The 19184-nt window shown below is 43.0% G+C and overlaps 1 protein-coding gene across 1 annotated transcript in view; it reads right to left on the bottom strand.

Annotated features, from left to right (window-relative positions):
* UBE2G1 (ubiquitin conjugating enzyme E2 G1) overlaps positions 1–19184 on the bottom strand; it is a 685202-nt gene that overhangs the window by 554019 nt on the left and 111999 nt on the right. The window contains exon 2 of the mRNA XM_044082100.1: positions 9921–10018. Within this exon, the coding sequence (XP_043938035.1) occupies positions 9921–10018 (98 nt within the window). The remainder of the gene's footprint in view (positions 1–9920; positions 10019–19184) is intronic.

The following is a 19184-nucleotide window of genomic DNA, read 5'->3' as shown; positions in this document are numbered from 1 at the left end:
GTCGGCTGGTTCCTTTATACCCCTGTCGCACTGACGTCAGGGAAGAAGCGACGACAACAGACGCCAGACCTAGACTTTGGAATTCGGCCGACCGAGGACCCGCCTGACGGCAAGAGAACCCATCTGTTATGACTGCAGCTGTATGCACGATGAACATCCACTCGTTTGGTATCTACGTCTCTGAAGTACAGGCCAACACTGAAGACTCTGGCTAACAAAGTTCGCAGACAACTGCAAACTGGGGGCCATTACTGAATCCCAAAATGTGGGTATTCTATAAAAGGGCCTTACAGAAACAGATGCTTGGTACCAGAGCCATGGGCTCAAGCTCAATGCCAAGGAATGTAAAGTTAGCCCCTTTGGGAAAAACATGCACCTGTGAATTACCACATAGGGGGCAGTACACTAAACACCGAAAGTGTGATGAGACTTGGGGACACAGGTGGACAGTGGTCTCGCCTTCAATAACCACATCGCCACAACAGTCAGGAAATTCTTCTGTGTGGCACACCTCATCACTAAGGGCTTTTCATCCAGAAAAAAGAAAGTCATTGTCCCACTGTACTCATTCCTCATTAGACCCATTATAGAATACACACCCAGTTTGGTATGTACCTCTCAAGACATCTGCAACTGGAAAGGCCGCAGAAATACCTCACTAAAGGAATCACAGGCCTAAAGCAGATGTCCTATGCTTACTGCCTAAAAAAGCTCCAGCTATACTCTGTTGCATATAGTCTACACAGAGGCTATCTCTGCTTAACATAGGACATGTCAAACCCAGAGCTGTTGGACATGCTACACAAAGAAATCCCAATCCCTCAAAGCCACACGCTCCAGGGATGTAAACCTTGTCATCACAATGAACAAAACATGCTGGAGGGATAGGTTCCTAACCCAGAGACTCCCCAGACTGGAACAGACTGCTTACACATGTCAAGCAGAGCACCTCTTTGGCACTCTTCAAAAGCAATCTTGACTATTTGATGGGATACAGGAAATTCACCCCCGGGGATCACGTCAGTCACCCTGCTAGACAGGGTTCCAGAGAAGTAAATATTGTGGGAAGAAATAGCCACGGAATTGTTATGGCTAGGCTTGTACAGGCCCTAAGGCCGATAGCCTAGTACCAACCTATGAAGCCAGAAACAATGTCCAAGGTGTATCCTAACCAAGAAACCCAGGACAGTAAGTTGGTCCACCAGAATTCTATAAGAGGGGGCAGGTAAGGTGGGACATGAGAAATTATTAAGATCTACAATAGAAATAGAACATTTTGTTAAGTCATAACTTCTTTATCGGATATTGTCAATCTTCATCTATTCTCGACTTGTGGGACAGAGTCCCCAGCTACCTTATATCCCGGGTGGCCGTATGGAAGAAGATTCCCGAGAACGGTCTCCCCCTGAAGACCATATCCAATTTGTAATGGGTAATAAAGGTATGTGGAGTAGCCCATGTTGCAACTGTGCAAATTTCTGACACAGAAGGTTTAGAATTAAAAACAGCTGAAGTTGCCATACATCTGTTGGAATGTGCCTTCACCGGTACAGGCAGTTTTATATTATTTATGTGAAAAAGATGCAATCCCTCAACCATCTTGAAAGAAGTATCCTGAGAAACCAATTTGCCCACTGTTGGGCTTGCAAGATAGAAATAATTGTTCTGGTTGTCTAAAATGCCAAGTTCTGTCCAGATAAAAACTTAACTGCCAGTGAACATCCAAAAGGTACAAGCAGTATTCACCTTTATTAGAACAACTTGGGAAAAATACAGGCAAGTCTATAAACTGTTTTCTATTGGCCTCTGAAATCACTTTAGGAAGAAAGGATGGGCTTGTTCTGAGGGACACACTTTTTATGGATAGAGAGATAAGGGGCTTTAGAACACAGCTGTAATTTGGAGAATCACAGCAGTCACCTCGACGAGAAAAACAATTTCTTTCTTGGAAAATGTTAAGTCACAGGCAGCTGCAGGTTCAAATGGAAGAAATACAAGACTGCAAAATACTCAAGTCCCATGGAGGTACAGGATCCTTGGCTGAGAGCTTTAGATGAAAGCTGCCCTTAAAAACCTTACAAAGCCTGTAGAAGATTATAGCTGCTAAGATAATCTTAATATAGTACAAACAGAAGCTCCTTTACCAAGCATGGTAGCTATAAACTCTAAATTTGTCTACTAGCACTGAAAGTATCCATACCATTATCAGAAGCACAGATAGAAAACCTCTTCCATTTACTATGGTAGAGATTCCTGGTGAATGGCTTATGGGATGCCAAAATGTGTAGTACAGGAGATGGGATGTCATTACACCTGGCGACCAACAGAAAGTACAGTTGTGTACACTTACCATAAATGTAGTGCGTGTACTCACTGTTGCAGTCATCAGCTTGGGTTATCTGCCTGCAGGTAGCCCTCAGACCGAATACCAGATATTTAGCATTTCTGTGTCGGTTGCTGTTGCTCCAGGACCGATGTCAGGGGTATATATAAAAACAGGCAGCAGGCGCCATTACATCAGTTTTTCTTGCCCCAAATGTCAGAATTCCCCCAAATAGGGAGCTAAGCTATGGTGGGGAAACAACCACCAGTAAAAAGTAAATACCAGTACCCCAGAAAGTGAGTAATAGGCATAGAGAGGAGAGAAAGAGAAACAAGGGGGCTGGAGGGAGGGAAACCAGGACTGTAACAGTGAATACACTAACATCTACATTTATGGTAAGTGTACACAACTGTACTATGCTCATGTTTTACTGTTGCAGTCATCACACTTGGGTAGATTCCCAAAGCTGAAGGTGGAAGCAGTCAAGAAGAGTTAGGAGGCTAGTATGCCTTGCAGGACTGCTGTAGCAAAACCCGCCCTAGATTTGGAAAAGATAAGCAGGTGGTCATGCTTGGTGAAGGTGTACACAGAACTCCAGGTAGCAGCTTCCAGGATGTCCCTGGTAGTGACTCCCCTGAGGAATGTTGTAGAGATAGACGTTGCCCTAGTGGAATGTGTTCTGTCCCCCTGCAGGGTTGGTTTCCCATGGTGCTTGTAGCAGAAATGGATGCAGTGCGCTATCCATTTGAAAATTGTTTAGAAATGGCCTTGCCCTCTGCCCCTGGTGCAAAGCTGACTAGTAACTGACCAGCTTTCCTGAAAGGCTTTCTCCTATGAATGTAGACTCTGAGCTGTCTGTGCTCGTCTGAGTGCAGGATCCTTTCCCCATTATTTTGAGGATTAGGAAGAAGGTTGGCAAATGGACTGATTGGTTAAGAGTTACACTGGATACCACTTTAGGCATAAAGGAAGGGCTAGTCCTGAGAGAAACCCTGTCAGCATGGAAAATGAAGGGTTCCACAGCCATGAGTGGTTGTAGCTCAGACAGTCTCCTAGCTAAAGTGATGGCCAGAAGCAAGGCTGTTTTCCAAGAGAGGAACTTTAACTCTGCTGACGCTGCAGGCTCAAAGGTGGAAGCGTGAACTTTTCCAGTACAAAGTTAAGGTCCCAAGCAGGGGGGGAGGGGGGGACTGCCCTCCTTAGAAGCCTTAAATTGTTTGCCCCTCTCAGGAGCTTCTTGATAAGAGGGTGAGAGAAGAGAGGTGGCTCAGTGTTGCAATGAACTGAAATGGCAGAGGCATAGATCTTAATGGAGAAGGATAGGGCTCTGTGGAGTAGATCTGCTAAGTAATCCAGGATTAGAGGCAGGGAGGGCAGGTTTGTGTCCTCTCCTTTAGACTGAATCCAGGAGCAGTACCTTTTCCACTTATCAGCATAGGATTTCCTTCTGGCTTCAAGAATGATGTCCAGCACCTACTTGCTTAGGGAGAATTCCCAGAATAAGCCAGGCTGCAAGATTTAGGGGTTTGCAGTTGCGGATGCAAGATCTGTCTCCCCTGCTGTGAGACCAGGGTTGGATTCTGGTGTAGGTGCCAAGGTGGCACCAGTAACAGGCTGCACAGGAGTGGGTACCGGTGCTGGCATGGCCAGTCTGGGCAATCAAAATGGTCCTTGGTCTGTCCTATCTTGAACAATACTCACAGAAGGGGTAGCGGGGGAAGGCATAGATTTGAGAGATTTACCCACTGGAAGGATAGGGCATCCACTTACCAGGCCCTGCTGTGAGGAGTCCTGGTGCAGAATTTGCTGAGCTGGTGATTGCAGGGGGAGGCAAACAGATCCACCTCTGGGTTCTCCCATTTCTGAATCAGAAGGTTGAAAGTGCTGGGCTCTAACTGCCACTCGTGTGGGTCTAGATTTCTGCTCAAGTCGTCTGCCAGTGAGTTTCACTGGCAGGAACTGAGCTTTTAGATGGACCTGCATGTCCAAGGCAGTGTTCCACAGGGCACGGCTAGTCCGCAGAGGGGGTAAGATTGCATTTCCCCCTGCTTGTTGATGTACCACATAATTGTGGTGTCTATTTTTACTAGCAGGTGTCCTGGTGAGAGTAGGGATCTGAAAGCTGTCAGTGTGCTGCACATCTAGCATCTCTTTGATGTGCAGACCAATATGACTTGGGCTCCAGCGGCCCTGAATGCACTTGAGGTCCATGTGTGCCATAGTCTGATGAGTCTGTGGTTAGGGTCTGGGAGATGAGGGGTTGAAGTAAAGGGCAGTCTTTTGTTGTGGTTGCATGCTGCTGCTGCCCACCAAAGAAACTCTGTCAGACAGGGTATGACAGGAATGACTGTTTCCAGGTCCTGAGAATGTTGGCACAAAAGACAAGTACCAATGAAGTTTCCTCATATGCAGTCTGGCATACGGAATTAGTAGGATACAGGAGGCCATGAACCCTAGGGCCTGCAGGATTTTCCTTGTGGATAGCTGGGTTCTGGAGGCCATTTGAGTAAAATAGTCCATCAGATAGGCTTGTTTTTCCCGAGTGAGGAATGCAATCTGGGATGCTGTGTCCAAGCTTGCTCCCAGGAATACAATCTTTTGACTGGGGACAAGTTTTGATTTCTTTTCATTGATTGTGTACCCCACGGAGGTTTTTCTCTTTTTTTTTTAACAAATGTCAGGTACTGCAACAGCATTTCCTGTCTGCCTGAAGCAGGCAGTCGTCCAAGTATGGGTAAATCTGGATATTTCTCTGTCTGCAGTAAGCAATGGCTGGAGCCAGGCATTTTGTGAATACTATGGGAGGAGTGGATAAGGCAAAGAGAAGTGCAGAGAACTGACAAAGCATAGATCCTGCTCAGAAGCATAGATATTTCCTGCACGAGTCCCTTATAGGGATGTGTAAGTAGGCTTCTTTTAAGTCTAGGGAGACTAACCAGGCATCCTTGGCTAGCACAGGTAGAAGCTGCTGCACGGTGAGCATTCTGAATTTTGTTACCACCAGGAAGGTGTTGAGAATTGACAGATCTAGGATTGGTTACCAAGTGCCCTCTTTTCTGGGTACCAGGAAGAGTCGCATAGAATCCTTTGCCTGTCTGTTCCACAGGAACAGGATGAATTGCCTTTAGAGAGAGCAGGGATTTTACTTGATTTTGTGCCTCTGCCCAGTGGTTTGGAGGAGGGTATGGGAACCCATCTGAGGATGGCAGCGAGTTGAAGTAAAATTTGTACCCCTGGGACATAGTGTTGTGGACCCATTGATCTTTGGTGATAGAAATCCAGTTTTATGTATGAAGGACAAGTTTTCCTCCTGGGGCACAAGTAGTTGGGCAGAGGTGGGGAGTGGAGTTGAGAAGTCATTGGGAATTCTTTCCGTAACGGGGTGGCTTAGCAGTCCCTGCTTTGGAGGTGGAGGCACTCCATTGCTTAGATCTTTGCATACCCTGAGACTGTAGTTGGATTGCCTGTTACCCCTAGGTCTGGTTTGAGATGGCCTTGAGGCTGGAAAGGACCAATGTTTCAAGGGGGAATGCCTACTGAATCTAGGAGGCTGTACTTGCAAAAAAATATGACTGTCTGCATACATTTAGCTTTTTCTTCCATCTTTTTAAGCACCTCTTCTGCTCTGGTGCCAGACTGTCCTTGTGCAAAGGAGCGTCTAATAACCCATTTGTCATGGTCTGGCAAGGTCGGTTACTTAAGCCAAACATGCCTTCTCAGTACAGAACCAGCGACTGCTGCCATACATGCTTCTAGGGCATCAAAACCACACTGCAATGTATGCTTGCTTACTTGGCTTGCAAAATGCATAAGCTCTTGCAATTCTTTGTTTTCTGCAGAGTCTGTAAATGTTAATATTTTTTGCTTAAGTTCCATATGTTGTTGGTACTTTAGCATGTAAAATTGACAATTCAGAGCCCTAATGGAGAGAGTTGCAGAGGTATATACTTCCTTACCCATCTGTCCAAAGCTCTGAAATACCTGTTCGAAGGGGTGAGATTCTTAGCTGTAGTAGCTTTAATACTTTTAGGCCCCTGGGAAATTCTCTGGATCAGCAGTAGGATTTTTGAAAAGGAATTTGTGAGAATCAGGTACTCTGTAGTACCTGTCTGGTTCCTTAGGAGCAGGGGGTATCGGGGGTAAGGCTGGATTCCATAAAGACAACTTCCAGGACTGGGGGTATTGCTAAAGGCCTATGTTGTGGCAAATCTAGAAATTCTGAGTCTCTTTTTGGACTGAGGATAGTCTTGCCATTCCCAATGGAAATGCTCTTAAGGTATGCAAGGTTCACCAAAAGAAAAATCCTCCGGAGGAGAGGCAGAGGGAATGGATTCCTCTGCATCTGAATCCTCTTAAGCAGTTAAGGACATGCCTTCATAATCAAATACCTCAGAGTCTTCGGACTCTTGGTCTGTTGAAGCTGCAGGGGACTAATCTCTATTATGCTGATTAGGGGAAGCCCAGCCTTCCCCTACTAAGAGGAAGTCTTCTGCCATTTTAAACATTTGATTTTGTGGCAAGGAAGCAGATGCATGTGCTTTGGTAGTAAGTTTTCTAGGCATAGTGCGTACTCTTGGCCTTAAACTCGGTAGACTCAGACAGAACTGAAGACGCAAAAGAAGTCAGTTTGTGTCGAACATCGGTAGTGCGAAGAACTTCCTCAGAAGCCAGTGCCTGTTCAGCAGCTCCAGACCCATCCAAGGTAAAGACATCCGCAGGTTCCATAGCTGAAGAGTCTTGTGGCATACTCTGTACAGATCTCAATAGAGGCCTGCGAATCCACATAAGCTGGCATCAGGGGCTGCGAAAGCACCTCACTGAGTACCGGCAAACTGGCGACTAGCTTAATGGAAGCATCTGCAGTTTTGGACCTGTGCTGTCTTTATCCTTAAGTTTTTTCGGAATATAGGTAGTCAGATGGCTTACCGAAAACATTCCGGAATATGGAGGGGACGAAAGTATTTAGCGACGAGGGCCTGGCGACAAATGGTTCGGGTGTTGAACAAGGCACAACTGACAGCGAGATACGTCGCGGTCTGGGCCTAAACGGGTGACGCAGTAAGAATGAAAAGCGTGGTGTGGTATTTGCTTTTCACAGTAAAGACAATTAACTTTTTCTGACATCGGTTAGAGCAAGAAAAAAGGATCCCCAACGAGGTACTTAGCTTTAGAAGACTTCAGGATGATTCCATTCGTAAATGAAAAACTCAGGTAGCGGCTGACCGGCACTCATGCAAAGTGCATCTGCTTCGGGCTCCTCGGCAAGAAATACTGATATAATGGCATTGGCTGCCTGTTTTTATATACCCCTGACGACCTGACATCAGTCCTGGAGCGAAAGCAACTGACACAAACACTAAGTCTCTGGTATTCCGGCCGACTGAGGGCTACCTGTAGGCAGATAACCCAAGTGTGATGACTGCAACAGTGAAACACAAAGAACTGGGGGGTACCCTCCCTCATTGAAATCTATGCCCTCCATGACAGATTCTTGGGGAGAATCAAGGTGTTTCCTCTTGCACAACTCTCTTCCGAGGTGGTTCTTCATTGGAAGCATCTGAAGGGGACTTTGAAGAGGGTACAACTTTAGTAGGTAAATATTGCAACCTTGGAGCTCACTGTCCAGGGACAGAGGTTCGTGGTAGAACCAATAAACCTGGGGTCAGAGTGAGACTCTGGTAACACAGGAGCCACCTGAGAAGGCAGTGGTCAATGCTCTTTCCATGGCTTGAAAAGCAGGAACCCCATCTGGAGGGATGGGAGCCTGGAACCAAAAACTCGGAACCAGGGTCACACCCCACTCTGAGGCGCCCACCTGACAAAATTGGAACAGAGGACGGGTACTCTGTTGGCACAGTCTGAAGAGAAGGCAGACTCCATAGAAATAAAAACTGAGCAAACTCAAACCTCTCGGGCCTGACTAAGAAGACACTGAGCCAGAAACCAGTCTGTCCCAAAAGTACCAAAGGAGTCCGCCATACCCAGAGAAGAGACAAAGATGGCCGGTGGTGAAGTTATTGGAGCCTGTGAAGAGGTCAGGAGGAGGAGATGAAGAAGTCATGGGAGAGAAACCCCCTGCACCAGAAGGAAGAGGAAGCCAAGAAGATGAGGTAAGACCCCTGGCTGTCAGGGTCTGATCCACCAACCTTACTGTATCGACTTCTGATACTTCTGGTGGAGTGAATGGACAATCCAGGAGACTCTGGCCTTTCTAGAAAGGGACTAAGGAGTTGACCAAAGAAGGGATCAATGGAGGGAGAATAAGTGGTCCTGGGCTGCAGAGTTTTTTCAATAGAAATGTTAAGTCTTCGACACCACCTGCGGAGCCATGGGATATATCTGCACAGACATTGCAGCAGTGACAATCGGTGCCAGTGGTGGAACCATAGCCAAAGTAGAAGAGGCAGGAGTCGTAGTTTGAGTGGGCGTCGTGGTTAGTGCCGATGGCACCCTTACCAGTGCCAAAGATTCAGCCCATTCTGAATGCTTCGGAACCTTAGATTTCAATTCTGAAGAGGAACCTGGAGATGCATACTTGTGCTTTTTAACAGTCAGTACACCAACGGTGATGTCTGCACCGAACAGGAAGATTTCAAACCAGAAACCAGAGGAGACTGGTTGGCCAAGGCTTCTTCGAAAGAGGCTTTAAGAAGCCCTTTCAGAATAATCATTTCTACATTCTACCAGGGCTCCATTATTGAAACCCTGGCAGACTGTACAGTGGGTACTTAAGTGGGATGCACCCAAACAATATAATCATGGTGATCAGAGTTAGGCATTTTTCTGTAACACACTCTACGTTGTTTAATGCCAGTAGTGGAGCTTTCAGACTAATCTGTCATCATCCTAAATAAAAATGCAGCAGAGGCAATAAGGAAAGAGGAGACTAACCAACAGTTGCACCAAAAAGGAAAGCACTACCAGCAATGGTAAGGAAAGCTTATCTAGTGGTAAAGGAAAGGGGGAAGGGAACTACCAACAGTAAAGGGAAAGGTAACAGAATCACAACTGGGTAGACCAGAAGAATAAAGGTTCTTAGGAGTTTAGAGATTAATACCTGTAGAGAAAAAGGACAAAATATAAAATTTTACTTCGCTACGGGAGAGGAGTCTGCTGCCACATCTTGCTGTAAGAGCAGTAAACTACATCTGAGGTAATGTAGAAAGGATCACTGTGGTAGACAAGTAGCTCTAGAGATTTTTTCTGGCTGACAAACTATGTAACAGCCAGATTGGTTCAAAGGATCGAAACCGTAGACCTACTAGTAAACAAAAAATGAAGACTGACATTAGATAACTTGTTTAAATGCAATTTACACTGCAAATTAACAGTGACTGTACATGTTTAGAAGTGCAAGCAACTATTCCCCTCCCACAAAAACTGTATTCAATAAACATGCTTGCCATGTACTTCTTGCATAAATGTTAAAAGTAAAAATGTAGTCAGTGAAATGTGCAATTAAAAAATGACATTTTGAAAACACTTGTAATGAATTTCTGCACACATACATATACTGTCACAAAGTTAACATTTTTATTTCCACACCTTTACTGTTGCATTTCAGAAAGGAAAAATTGCGTAAATGAGAAAAACTCACCATTTGGATGCCATATTTCTGTGATGAATTTCAGCTTTGGTGGTTTGAGGGGATAATCTTTAGGAAACGTGAGATGTGCCTTGAACACGCCACCTTCACTGGAAGACACATTTTTGAGAAGGTTTTAGCAAATTTTATCAGCTATTACGCTAGTCTGGACAGGACACTACTTCCAGAAATTACTACCACAAGCAATCATCTAAACCAACACACAAATCATGACTATAAAACTGGCTTAAGAAAGAAAGATTAAGCAACTTAACTTCATACCAAAGAGGAGAATGCCTTGCATTTTTGAATACAAATTAAAGTATTTTTGAATCTATATCAAGGCATCCTTATACAAAGTGATGACCAGACAATCTAGGGTTGAAGAAACTCAACCATACAACATTCACTCCTTTTTAAAGCTCTGATTAAAATCTTTTAATGAAAAAATACTGCAATATAAAAGACATGAATTACAGTTGCAGGAGGTACTCACCGCTATCAGCAGATCTTTGGAGAAAGCTCAATGCAGCAGCAAGTTATAACATCAGGATATAGTCCAACAGCCACACTGATCCAGTCACTTAACAGCCCTTGTGTATCCTGTCGAGATCAATGCTGGTCTTATGTCATCACAAATACTAAAATGAATACTGTTTGAAACAAAAAAAGAAGGTACGTACTCACAAGAACGTTCCATCTGTACTATCGATTCATCTCTCCTTTAATATAGGTTCAGATCCAATCCATCAGATCCGACTCAGCCATTAAGCTTGTGGAAACAAATACTATTGAACACCTCCTCTTACCCACAACGCACCTCTCTCAATTGCTTCAGATTTTGTTTGCTAGGATTATCCCCAAAATAAAGGCAAGGACATTTTTTAAGCAAAGATTGCAAGGAGATCACTTCTGGAGTATGAAGAAAATAAAGGTGGCATAAAATTATGCTTCCTGTCCTACCAGAAACCAAAGGTAAGGGGCTTGGAGGGGGGGAATGTGAGGAAACATGCAAAGTCAACAAAACAGATGGAATGTTATGGTGATTACATAACCGTAATCTGATGTTATCAATTTTTGATCTTGTCCTTACATATGGAACCAAGTCCCCAGCTACCTTTATCCTGGGAGAACTCTACCAATGAACCAAAGGAGGCTCTTCCCCTGGAGAATAAATCTAACTTGTAATGAGTGATAAAGGTATGATGATTAGTCCATGTTGCTGCTGCACAAATCCGGTCCATGGAGGCATTACAGTGGAAAACTGCACAAGTGGCCATAGTCTTCGTTAAGGGAGCTTGAAAAGGTTTGGGAAGATTTATACCTTCTGTGGTGTAGATTAAAGAAGTGAAATCAGAGCACCATTTTGCTAAGGTAATTTTGGATACTAGTAGGCCCTTCCTAGCGCCTGCAAAGGAGATAAACGGACTTGCTTTCCGAAAATCTTTAGTCCTATGCAAATAGATGTCCATAGGCAGCTAAGTTTCTAACAAATGTAGGACATTCACCTTTGTTGCTGAAGTTAAGGAATAAAACAGGCAAATGTATGGTATGATTGATATTAGTCTGAAAACTTTATGCAGAAAGGAGAGGTTGGTATGCAAGGAAACTGTCTATATTTCAGATATGGACATCGGGAAGATAGGGCCTGAATTTCTAACGTCTGTCTTGCAGATCTAATGGTTACTAGAAAGATGGTTTTCTAAGATAAGATTTTTATATCTCAAATCACTGCAGGATAAAATAAGGGGCTGAACATTAAGACGTAGTACCAAGTTTAGGTCCCATGGAGGAGGGAGATCTGAGAGGTGGCCTTAACAGGGTCCCTTTTAACAAGGCTTTGCAAAGTTTGTGGGAATTCAGAGACAAGTTAGCTTTCCCAATGCGAAAATCTGAGATAGCTACTAATTGTACTTAGATAATGGGGCAGCTGCCTCTACAATTAGAAAGGTGGGCCAAAAATTCTAGAATGGAGTGGCTAGGTGCTCTGAAGGGATTTACATTATGTTGAGCCCAGATTACAAGGCCCCTCCATTTACTTCTGTAAAGCTTGAGTGTATTTCTTATGGGAGGACATTAAAATACAACCAAAAATAAGGCACTGGAAAGTTCACCAGATAAAATCATGAACATTATTAGAGAAACTATCAACACAACAAAACAAATGCCTCAGCTGAATCACTGTGTTTTCATCAGTACAACTTCATCAGATTAGCATACCAACTTCAACATTTTTTATATAGCCCTTTATTAATAAATTAAAAAATCCCAAGATATAAATGAGCTGAGGAAAGGTAGAGCGTCTCCATACTTTGCTAATAGAAATGATGGATGCAAAGAATTGGACGCAATACATGGTAGTGATAGACTTAGGATACCAATATTTTACTCACAGGATGTTAGATATGTGAAGGATATTTATAGGAAGCACTGGGACATTCTTCTCACTGATTTAGATATATCAGGAGTGATTGATCACTCTCCTAGGTTCACATATAAGAATAAATATAACCTATATAGGATGTTATGTGGACCGAACAGAATATGTGAAACTGAGCTGTGTGAAAAGCAGCATGACCAGGAAATGTAATAGATGCAATTATTGTAATTTCATCAAAGAAACAGATAGCTTTACACATCCGAACACAGGACAGGAATTTGTTTTTACAACTGCGGCCTCCTGTGACACTACACATGTAGTCTATTTAGCGACCTGCACACAGTGTTGTGCATTTTATATAGGTAAAACCGACCGCAAGTTGAAAGAGAGAATCAGAGAACACATATACAAGATCAGAGTGGCCTCACCATGCAGTGCATTGTCGAAACATGTGATTAATACCTCTAAACAACACACATTTAAGTTTCAAGTGATACAGGTGAATGAACCCACATTGAGGAGAGGTGACATCCAGAATTTAACTGAAGCAAAGGAGACCAAATGGATTATCAGACTTGGAGCTGACTGCCACCCTGGCCTCAATGACAGGGTATCCATTAAACCCATGCTGAAATCTAGGTCACTACGCTATTGAGCACCATATATCTCATACTTATCTACTTGTACCTTGACATTTTTATTTGTTTCATTCACTTTTTTCCCTACCTTTCCCCCCCCCTCTTCCTCACATTTATTCTCCCTCCACACTTCTTTTAATTTTGTCATTCTCCCCCCCCCCCCGTTCCCCTTTTGCATAGTTTTCATTTAGGGCATTTGATATATCACGTAGTCTTATTGTCAACTGTCTTTATATATGTGTACATTCTACACATATAGACATACACATATATATTTTATGCGTTATCCGCTTACACATATGCACACACGCAACATCATAGTTCCATATCTCTGTTCCACCTCTATTAGTACATGACATGGATATTTGGATGCATGCATTCCACACATGACATGTGTGGATGCATATTTTAGCTCTGTTGATAGAATAGAAATATTATTTCTTTTTATGTATAAAACATGTTTATAAGATTGACTGTTTAGCAATACAGCATGGTTGCCTATACAGCATGGTTGCCTATATATATATATATATATATATATATATATATATATATATATATATATATATACATACACATATATATATATATATATATATATATATATATATATATATATACACACACACATATATATATATATATATATATATATATATATATATATACATATATATACACACATGCCATATATTTTTATGCTTTATATATATTTTTATGCTTTATTTATGATTTTAGAAGTTGCTTACAACAAGCTATGCTTGAAATTAGGGCAGCACTTCCTGTCCCTTTAATTTTTAAATAATGTATGCACTTCAATTAATTGAGGATGTGACATCATTGCATTTTTAATGTTTGTATATTTAAATGTTTGCACCAAGCACTTTAGTTGTTATTGGCCTGAAGAAGACCACCAGTTGAAAGCGCTTGCCGTTTATATTTAATAAACATTTATAACCTCCATAGCAGCTTGTATTTACTTGATTGTGCATGACAAGCTATTGTTTTGTGGAGTGGCACTAACAAGAGTTTGTGGCTGTACTACTAGGAAGAGGAACACACCCGCTGGTTTTGGGTGTCAGCAATTGCCTGCATAGGCTGTTTACATTGAGGAGACATCTGAACCTGATTCGTATTGTATTTGGAACTTCATAGTGAACTACATGGGATATAAAACTTACTCTGCACATTGCTTCCCACACATTCTCTTTTTTCTTCTTAGCAACAGTACGTTTTGTGGGAAGTGGAATAACATGTGAGCGTTTTTTTGGATTTTGTTTTTTTTGGATTTTAACAACAAAACAAATGCCTCAGCTGAATCACTGTGTTTTCATCAGTACAACTTCATCAGATGAGCATACCAACTTCAACATTTTTTATATAGTCCTTTATTAATAAATTAAAAAATCCCAAGTTTAAAGGGCCTTAAACTTAGGATTTTAGCAAGAAAGACTGATGTAATGGCGTCGGCTGCATGCTTTATACCCCTGACTACCTGACGTCACAGAAGATGAGACAGCAACGAACGCAAGACCCAAGACTTTGATAATCAGGCAGACTGAGGGCTACTGCAAGCAGATAACCCAAATGTGATGACCAACAGTGAAACACGAAGAACATCTATATAAAAATGTTGGTAGAAGAACTACACCTGGTGGGTAGAAGCCTAAAGTCCCTAGCCACCACAACATGTGAATTTTATACCTTATATTTTTGTTTTCTTCCTTGTAAAATCTGTGGTTTTCAGGATTTTGACAGATCAGTGAAGAATTGAATTCACTAAACAGGAATTTGAATTTCAAACTTCATATGCTTCAGAAAATTAAATGGTAGCAAAACCTTTTATTCTAGCAATTTTCTAAGTTTATAAGATCAGTAATTGAAAATGTTTTCTATTTTGGGGCCGTATTCCACCATTATTGGCTTTGTCCAGGTTTTTGTGCTAAGAGGTTGAGAGCTAAGGTGAGAAGTGAGAAGAATTCACTAAATGATAGCCATTTAAGTCTCAGTCTTCCTATCTTTCAGGAAATTGCTGATTTAGCAAAGTGATATGTTGCTTTAACTGTAGTGCACAGGGTCCTGGGTTCAAGATTTGGCAACGAAATGCATGGTGGTAACATTTTATCTACCAACTTTCCAAAATTATTGAAGTTATGTTTAAAATGTGTTGTGTGCTTGTGTGCGTAGTATACTTTTATGATGGAAATGTTCTGAATTGGGCAGTTTTGTCATTATTGGTTTGTGCATTTTGTTTCATTGCCTACTGGAAAAATATTCAAACAAATTTAAAATGCGCTCCAAGTCTAAGTGTGCTTTATTATTAAGTCAGGAAGTTTAATCAAAGAACACATGTATGTTTCTTGTTTTGTGTGCAAGGGGCCTGTGATTTTGAAAACAGCTCAAAGGTAATCTTTATCTACCACTGCACTGGCCAGATGCATTTTCTTTGCATGTGGTGTGGGTTTCAATGCTGTTTCAATGAATGCGAATTTCAAGGGCAGGGACGTTTTAATGCCAAGTCTATTTTCATTGCAAGACAGTATTGCTTTGTTTAGCAGATGGCTTAGTGTTTGCGCATTGTGCTATAAAATTTAAAAATTAAATCCAAATCATTGTAGAAGTAAAGCAGTATACACATTACTATTTATGGTAAATGGGGCAAAATAGCCAAGCAATGGAACATTGGATGGCTGCAAGGAGATTCTGGTGCCGTATTTTGGCTGCCTGCTCTTCAGTTTGCGTTTGAAAGTTGGTATCCCACAATTTCATTGGAGCAGGCAGGGTTGCATAATTATGTAAATTTTATGTTAATCAGCGTACAGATTTGTACCTATTATTCATGGGTCTTGTCCAGATTTTTGATGTTTCCAGGTTGAGAAGTACGTTTATAGCAGATACCCTCCTGGCAAAAGTAAGGGCCACTAGCATAACTTTTTCAGGGTGCACAGTTTTTAGGGATACTAAATTGCTCTGGTTTAAAAGGTGGCAATGCAAGTTTTTCTAGCACAGAATTCAGGACACAAGGGGGAGGTATAGGCTTTCTGGGCAATCTGATATTAAGTACCCCCTTCCAGGAAAAGCTTTACTTCAATCTTGAAGCCAGAAATGGTAACATGGGCAGATAAGCAGAGATGGCAGACAAATGGACTCTGAAGAGTAAGTTAAGTCCAGCGTGAAGGAGCTCCCACAAACAGTAAAAAGTCAAGGGTACAGAAGTAGTCACAGGGTCCTAGTTTTTCCTTAGATACCACCCGGAGAAGGTCTTCCACAGAGATAAACAATTTCCCCTAGTACTGGGTTTTCTGGCCTCCTGCAGAACATGGAGTACATTCTCTGAGTATAGGTGTGTGAAGGGTATTAGAACCCCATCGCCCATAAGGTCAGTTTCAGACTTTTCACTTAAAAGTTTAGTAGGGTTCCCCTGTCCTGTGCGAGGTCTATTCGTTGGGGTCACCTGTGATTACTGCCCTTGACTAGTAGGTGGAAAAGGGGAAACCAATGCTATCTTGGCCAAAAGGGGGTGACCAACAGGATTTTGGGTTTGTCCCTCTGGATTTTCAGGAAGACACTCTTAATCAGTGAGAAGGGTGGGAAGGCAGAGATGCATTCCCTGCCAAGGAAAAGAGAAGGCTACCACTTTCCAGGTGGTGTGGATCTGGGTCCCTTGTGCAGAACCTGGGCATCCGTCATTCTGTGAGGAAGCAAAAAGATCTGCTTGGGGAATACCCCACCTGTGAATAATAACCAGGAAATCCTCTGTGAAGCATCCATTCGTGAGAGGTAGCTGAAGTTCTGTTGAGTGCGTCTGCCATAACACTCCCTGTAGAGAGACTATACACTACTACCAGATAACTGGAGTGATGACGCTAGAGTCCAGATTTGGGTGGCCAGGACACAGAATAGGATCTTGTCCCCCCTGTTTATGTACCAAAGGACAGTCATATTGTCTGTGATCATTTTCAGGGTTCCTGGCTGTAGAACTAACTTAAATGTTTGTAAGGCTAGCAGTAGCACCCTCAATTCCCTGATGTTGATATGATCCTTTTGTCTTGGGGTGGACCATTTCCTTTGCACGGTTAATTGTTTCTGGTTTTGTACTAGCACTGCACCCCAACCCATGGCTGTTGAATTTGGGGAAACGTAGGGGGGCCAGTACCTGTAAGGGGTTTCCTTGGTTGAGGTGGATGGCTGCGACCCCACCACCAGGTGCCCTCGTCAAGCACTGAAATATGGGAAGGGGGGTGTCCAGGGGATGCGAGTGTTGGCTCCATAAGTTCTTGAGGATCCAGTGGATATTCCTCATGTGGAATCTTGCCAGAGGTAGCATAAGTATTAGGGATGCCATGTGGCCTAACATCCTTACGAACTCAGTCTCATCACCCACATCGCCTTGCCAGATCAAAAGTATAGACAAATGTCTAGGATCCTCTGGTCTGGAATGAAGGCTTTCATTCTGTTTGTTCTGATCCTGCACCCCTAGAAAACCAGGTCTGGAGTAGGGTTCAGGTGAGACTTTATGTTTATGGTAAACCCTAATTGAGTTGGGGTGGATATCAACTGTTGTAGGTGAAGGACTAGGCAGTCATGATGAAAACTTAGCAAATTATCCAGTTATGGGTATATTTGTATACCCATGTTCTGCAGTGAGCAATGAAGGATGTTAGACACTTTGCAAACAGTCTAGGAGCAGTGGAAAGTCCAAAGGGCAAGGCAGTGAAATGAAAATGCCAATAGCCTATTGTAAAACTTAGTCATTTCCTGTAATCTGGGTTTACAGAAATTTGAAAGTAGGGATCCTTCAAATACAGGGCTACCATGAAAGCCTGTGTTAGTAACAAGTGGTAGGAGCAAGGGTAAGGTAATCATGTTGAAGTTGGGTACCTTGAGAAACCGGTTTCAGGAAAAAAATCCAGAATTGACCTCCATTCGCAGTCTTTCCTTGGTACCAGAAACATTCTGCAGTAGAAGCCTTTTTTGTGGGGAAGGTACCTTATGGTGCCCTGAGCCAATACTGGTTGAATGATAGGCGGGAAAAGTTAAGCTTGGTTTGTAGGAGGTTGAGGAGTTGCCTGGAAGGGGATCCACCATGTCATGAAGTATCCCTTCTGAATGATGAAGAGGACCCTTGTTCTGATGTAATTCTCCACCAGGAGGGTAGGGAGAGGATGAGCCAAAGGGATGGGGGAGGGGGATGTCTGAGTAACAGTTAAGTCACAGTGGAGGTGGCATGGGTTGGGATTAGAGCTTTTCCTGGGTTGCCTACATCCTTTGGCTGACTAGCTGACAGTGAGGAGAGTCTCAAAATAAAAGGTCTTTGTGGGTAGTGTCTGTTGTATCTGGGGATTGGAGACACCAGAAAATTTAGGTTTTGAAGTCATTTTGCCTTGTCTTGAAGGGATTGGAGAAGTTCTGCTGAGGCTTGTTCAAATAGGGCTCTATTGTCCAGTGGGACATCAAGCAATTTAGTTTTTACATACATAGGGAGTGGTAGTCTCACCCAGGCGTACCGCCTCAAAACGGAGCCAGATGTAGCAGATTTAAAGGAGGCTTCCACAGCATCATAACTGCACTGGAGTGCCTCCAACTTGAGATGCTGTGGAAAGTAGGGTGTTAAGCCGGGCTTTAATTTAAGAGTCAGGAGACTCAAAAAGGAGGGTAGAAGCTTTGATAATGGTGTCCAGGACACAACTAGTCATGTGCATTTGGTAGATGAGGGCTCTTATAGCCAGAGTAGAGGAGGTATACACGTTGCCTAGCCTGTCCAAGAATTTGCTGTCTCAAGGGTAGAGAGCAGTAGAAGGTAATTGTCTGGATGTTTTACCAGCAGAGTCTGCAATAACTGCAGAGTCTGCTGGAGGGACCTTATAAAAACAGTTCAGACGTTTTCAGGCTGGTAGGCTGCGAGTCTGGAGACTGAAGCGGCCAAGAAGGCATCTTGGAAGGCAGTTAGCAAAGGAGGCACAGCAGAAGAGGATGGCTGTTCCATTTGCAGTAGGTGAAACTACCTTTTCTTGGTGTCAGAGACCTCTCAGGCCTGCCACTTAAAATGTTCCCCATGAGGGAGATGCTCTCCAAAGGTGAATTCTTCCCATGGAATTCAGGAGTGATGGGATCCTCCCCCTCGGGGGTAACAACCTTGGGGGATTATTTGTGATCCATATGCAATAGATTCCTCTGAAGAGTAGGATTCCTCTCAAGCGTAGTCTTTCTCTGATACTTCTAAAGGAGGCCATGGAAGAGTAGCAGGTGGTGGTTGTG

Source organism: Protopterus annectens, chromosome 9.part0 (assembly GCF_019279795.1).
Source record: "Protopterus annectens isolate FY-2018-M chromosome 9.part0, PAN1.0, whole genome shotgun sequence".
NCBI lineage: Eukaryota > Metazoa > Chordata > Ceratodontiformes > Protopteridae > Protopterus > Protopterus annectens.
This window is presented reverse-complemented; position numbering and strand designations above follow the sequence as displayed.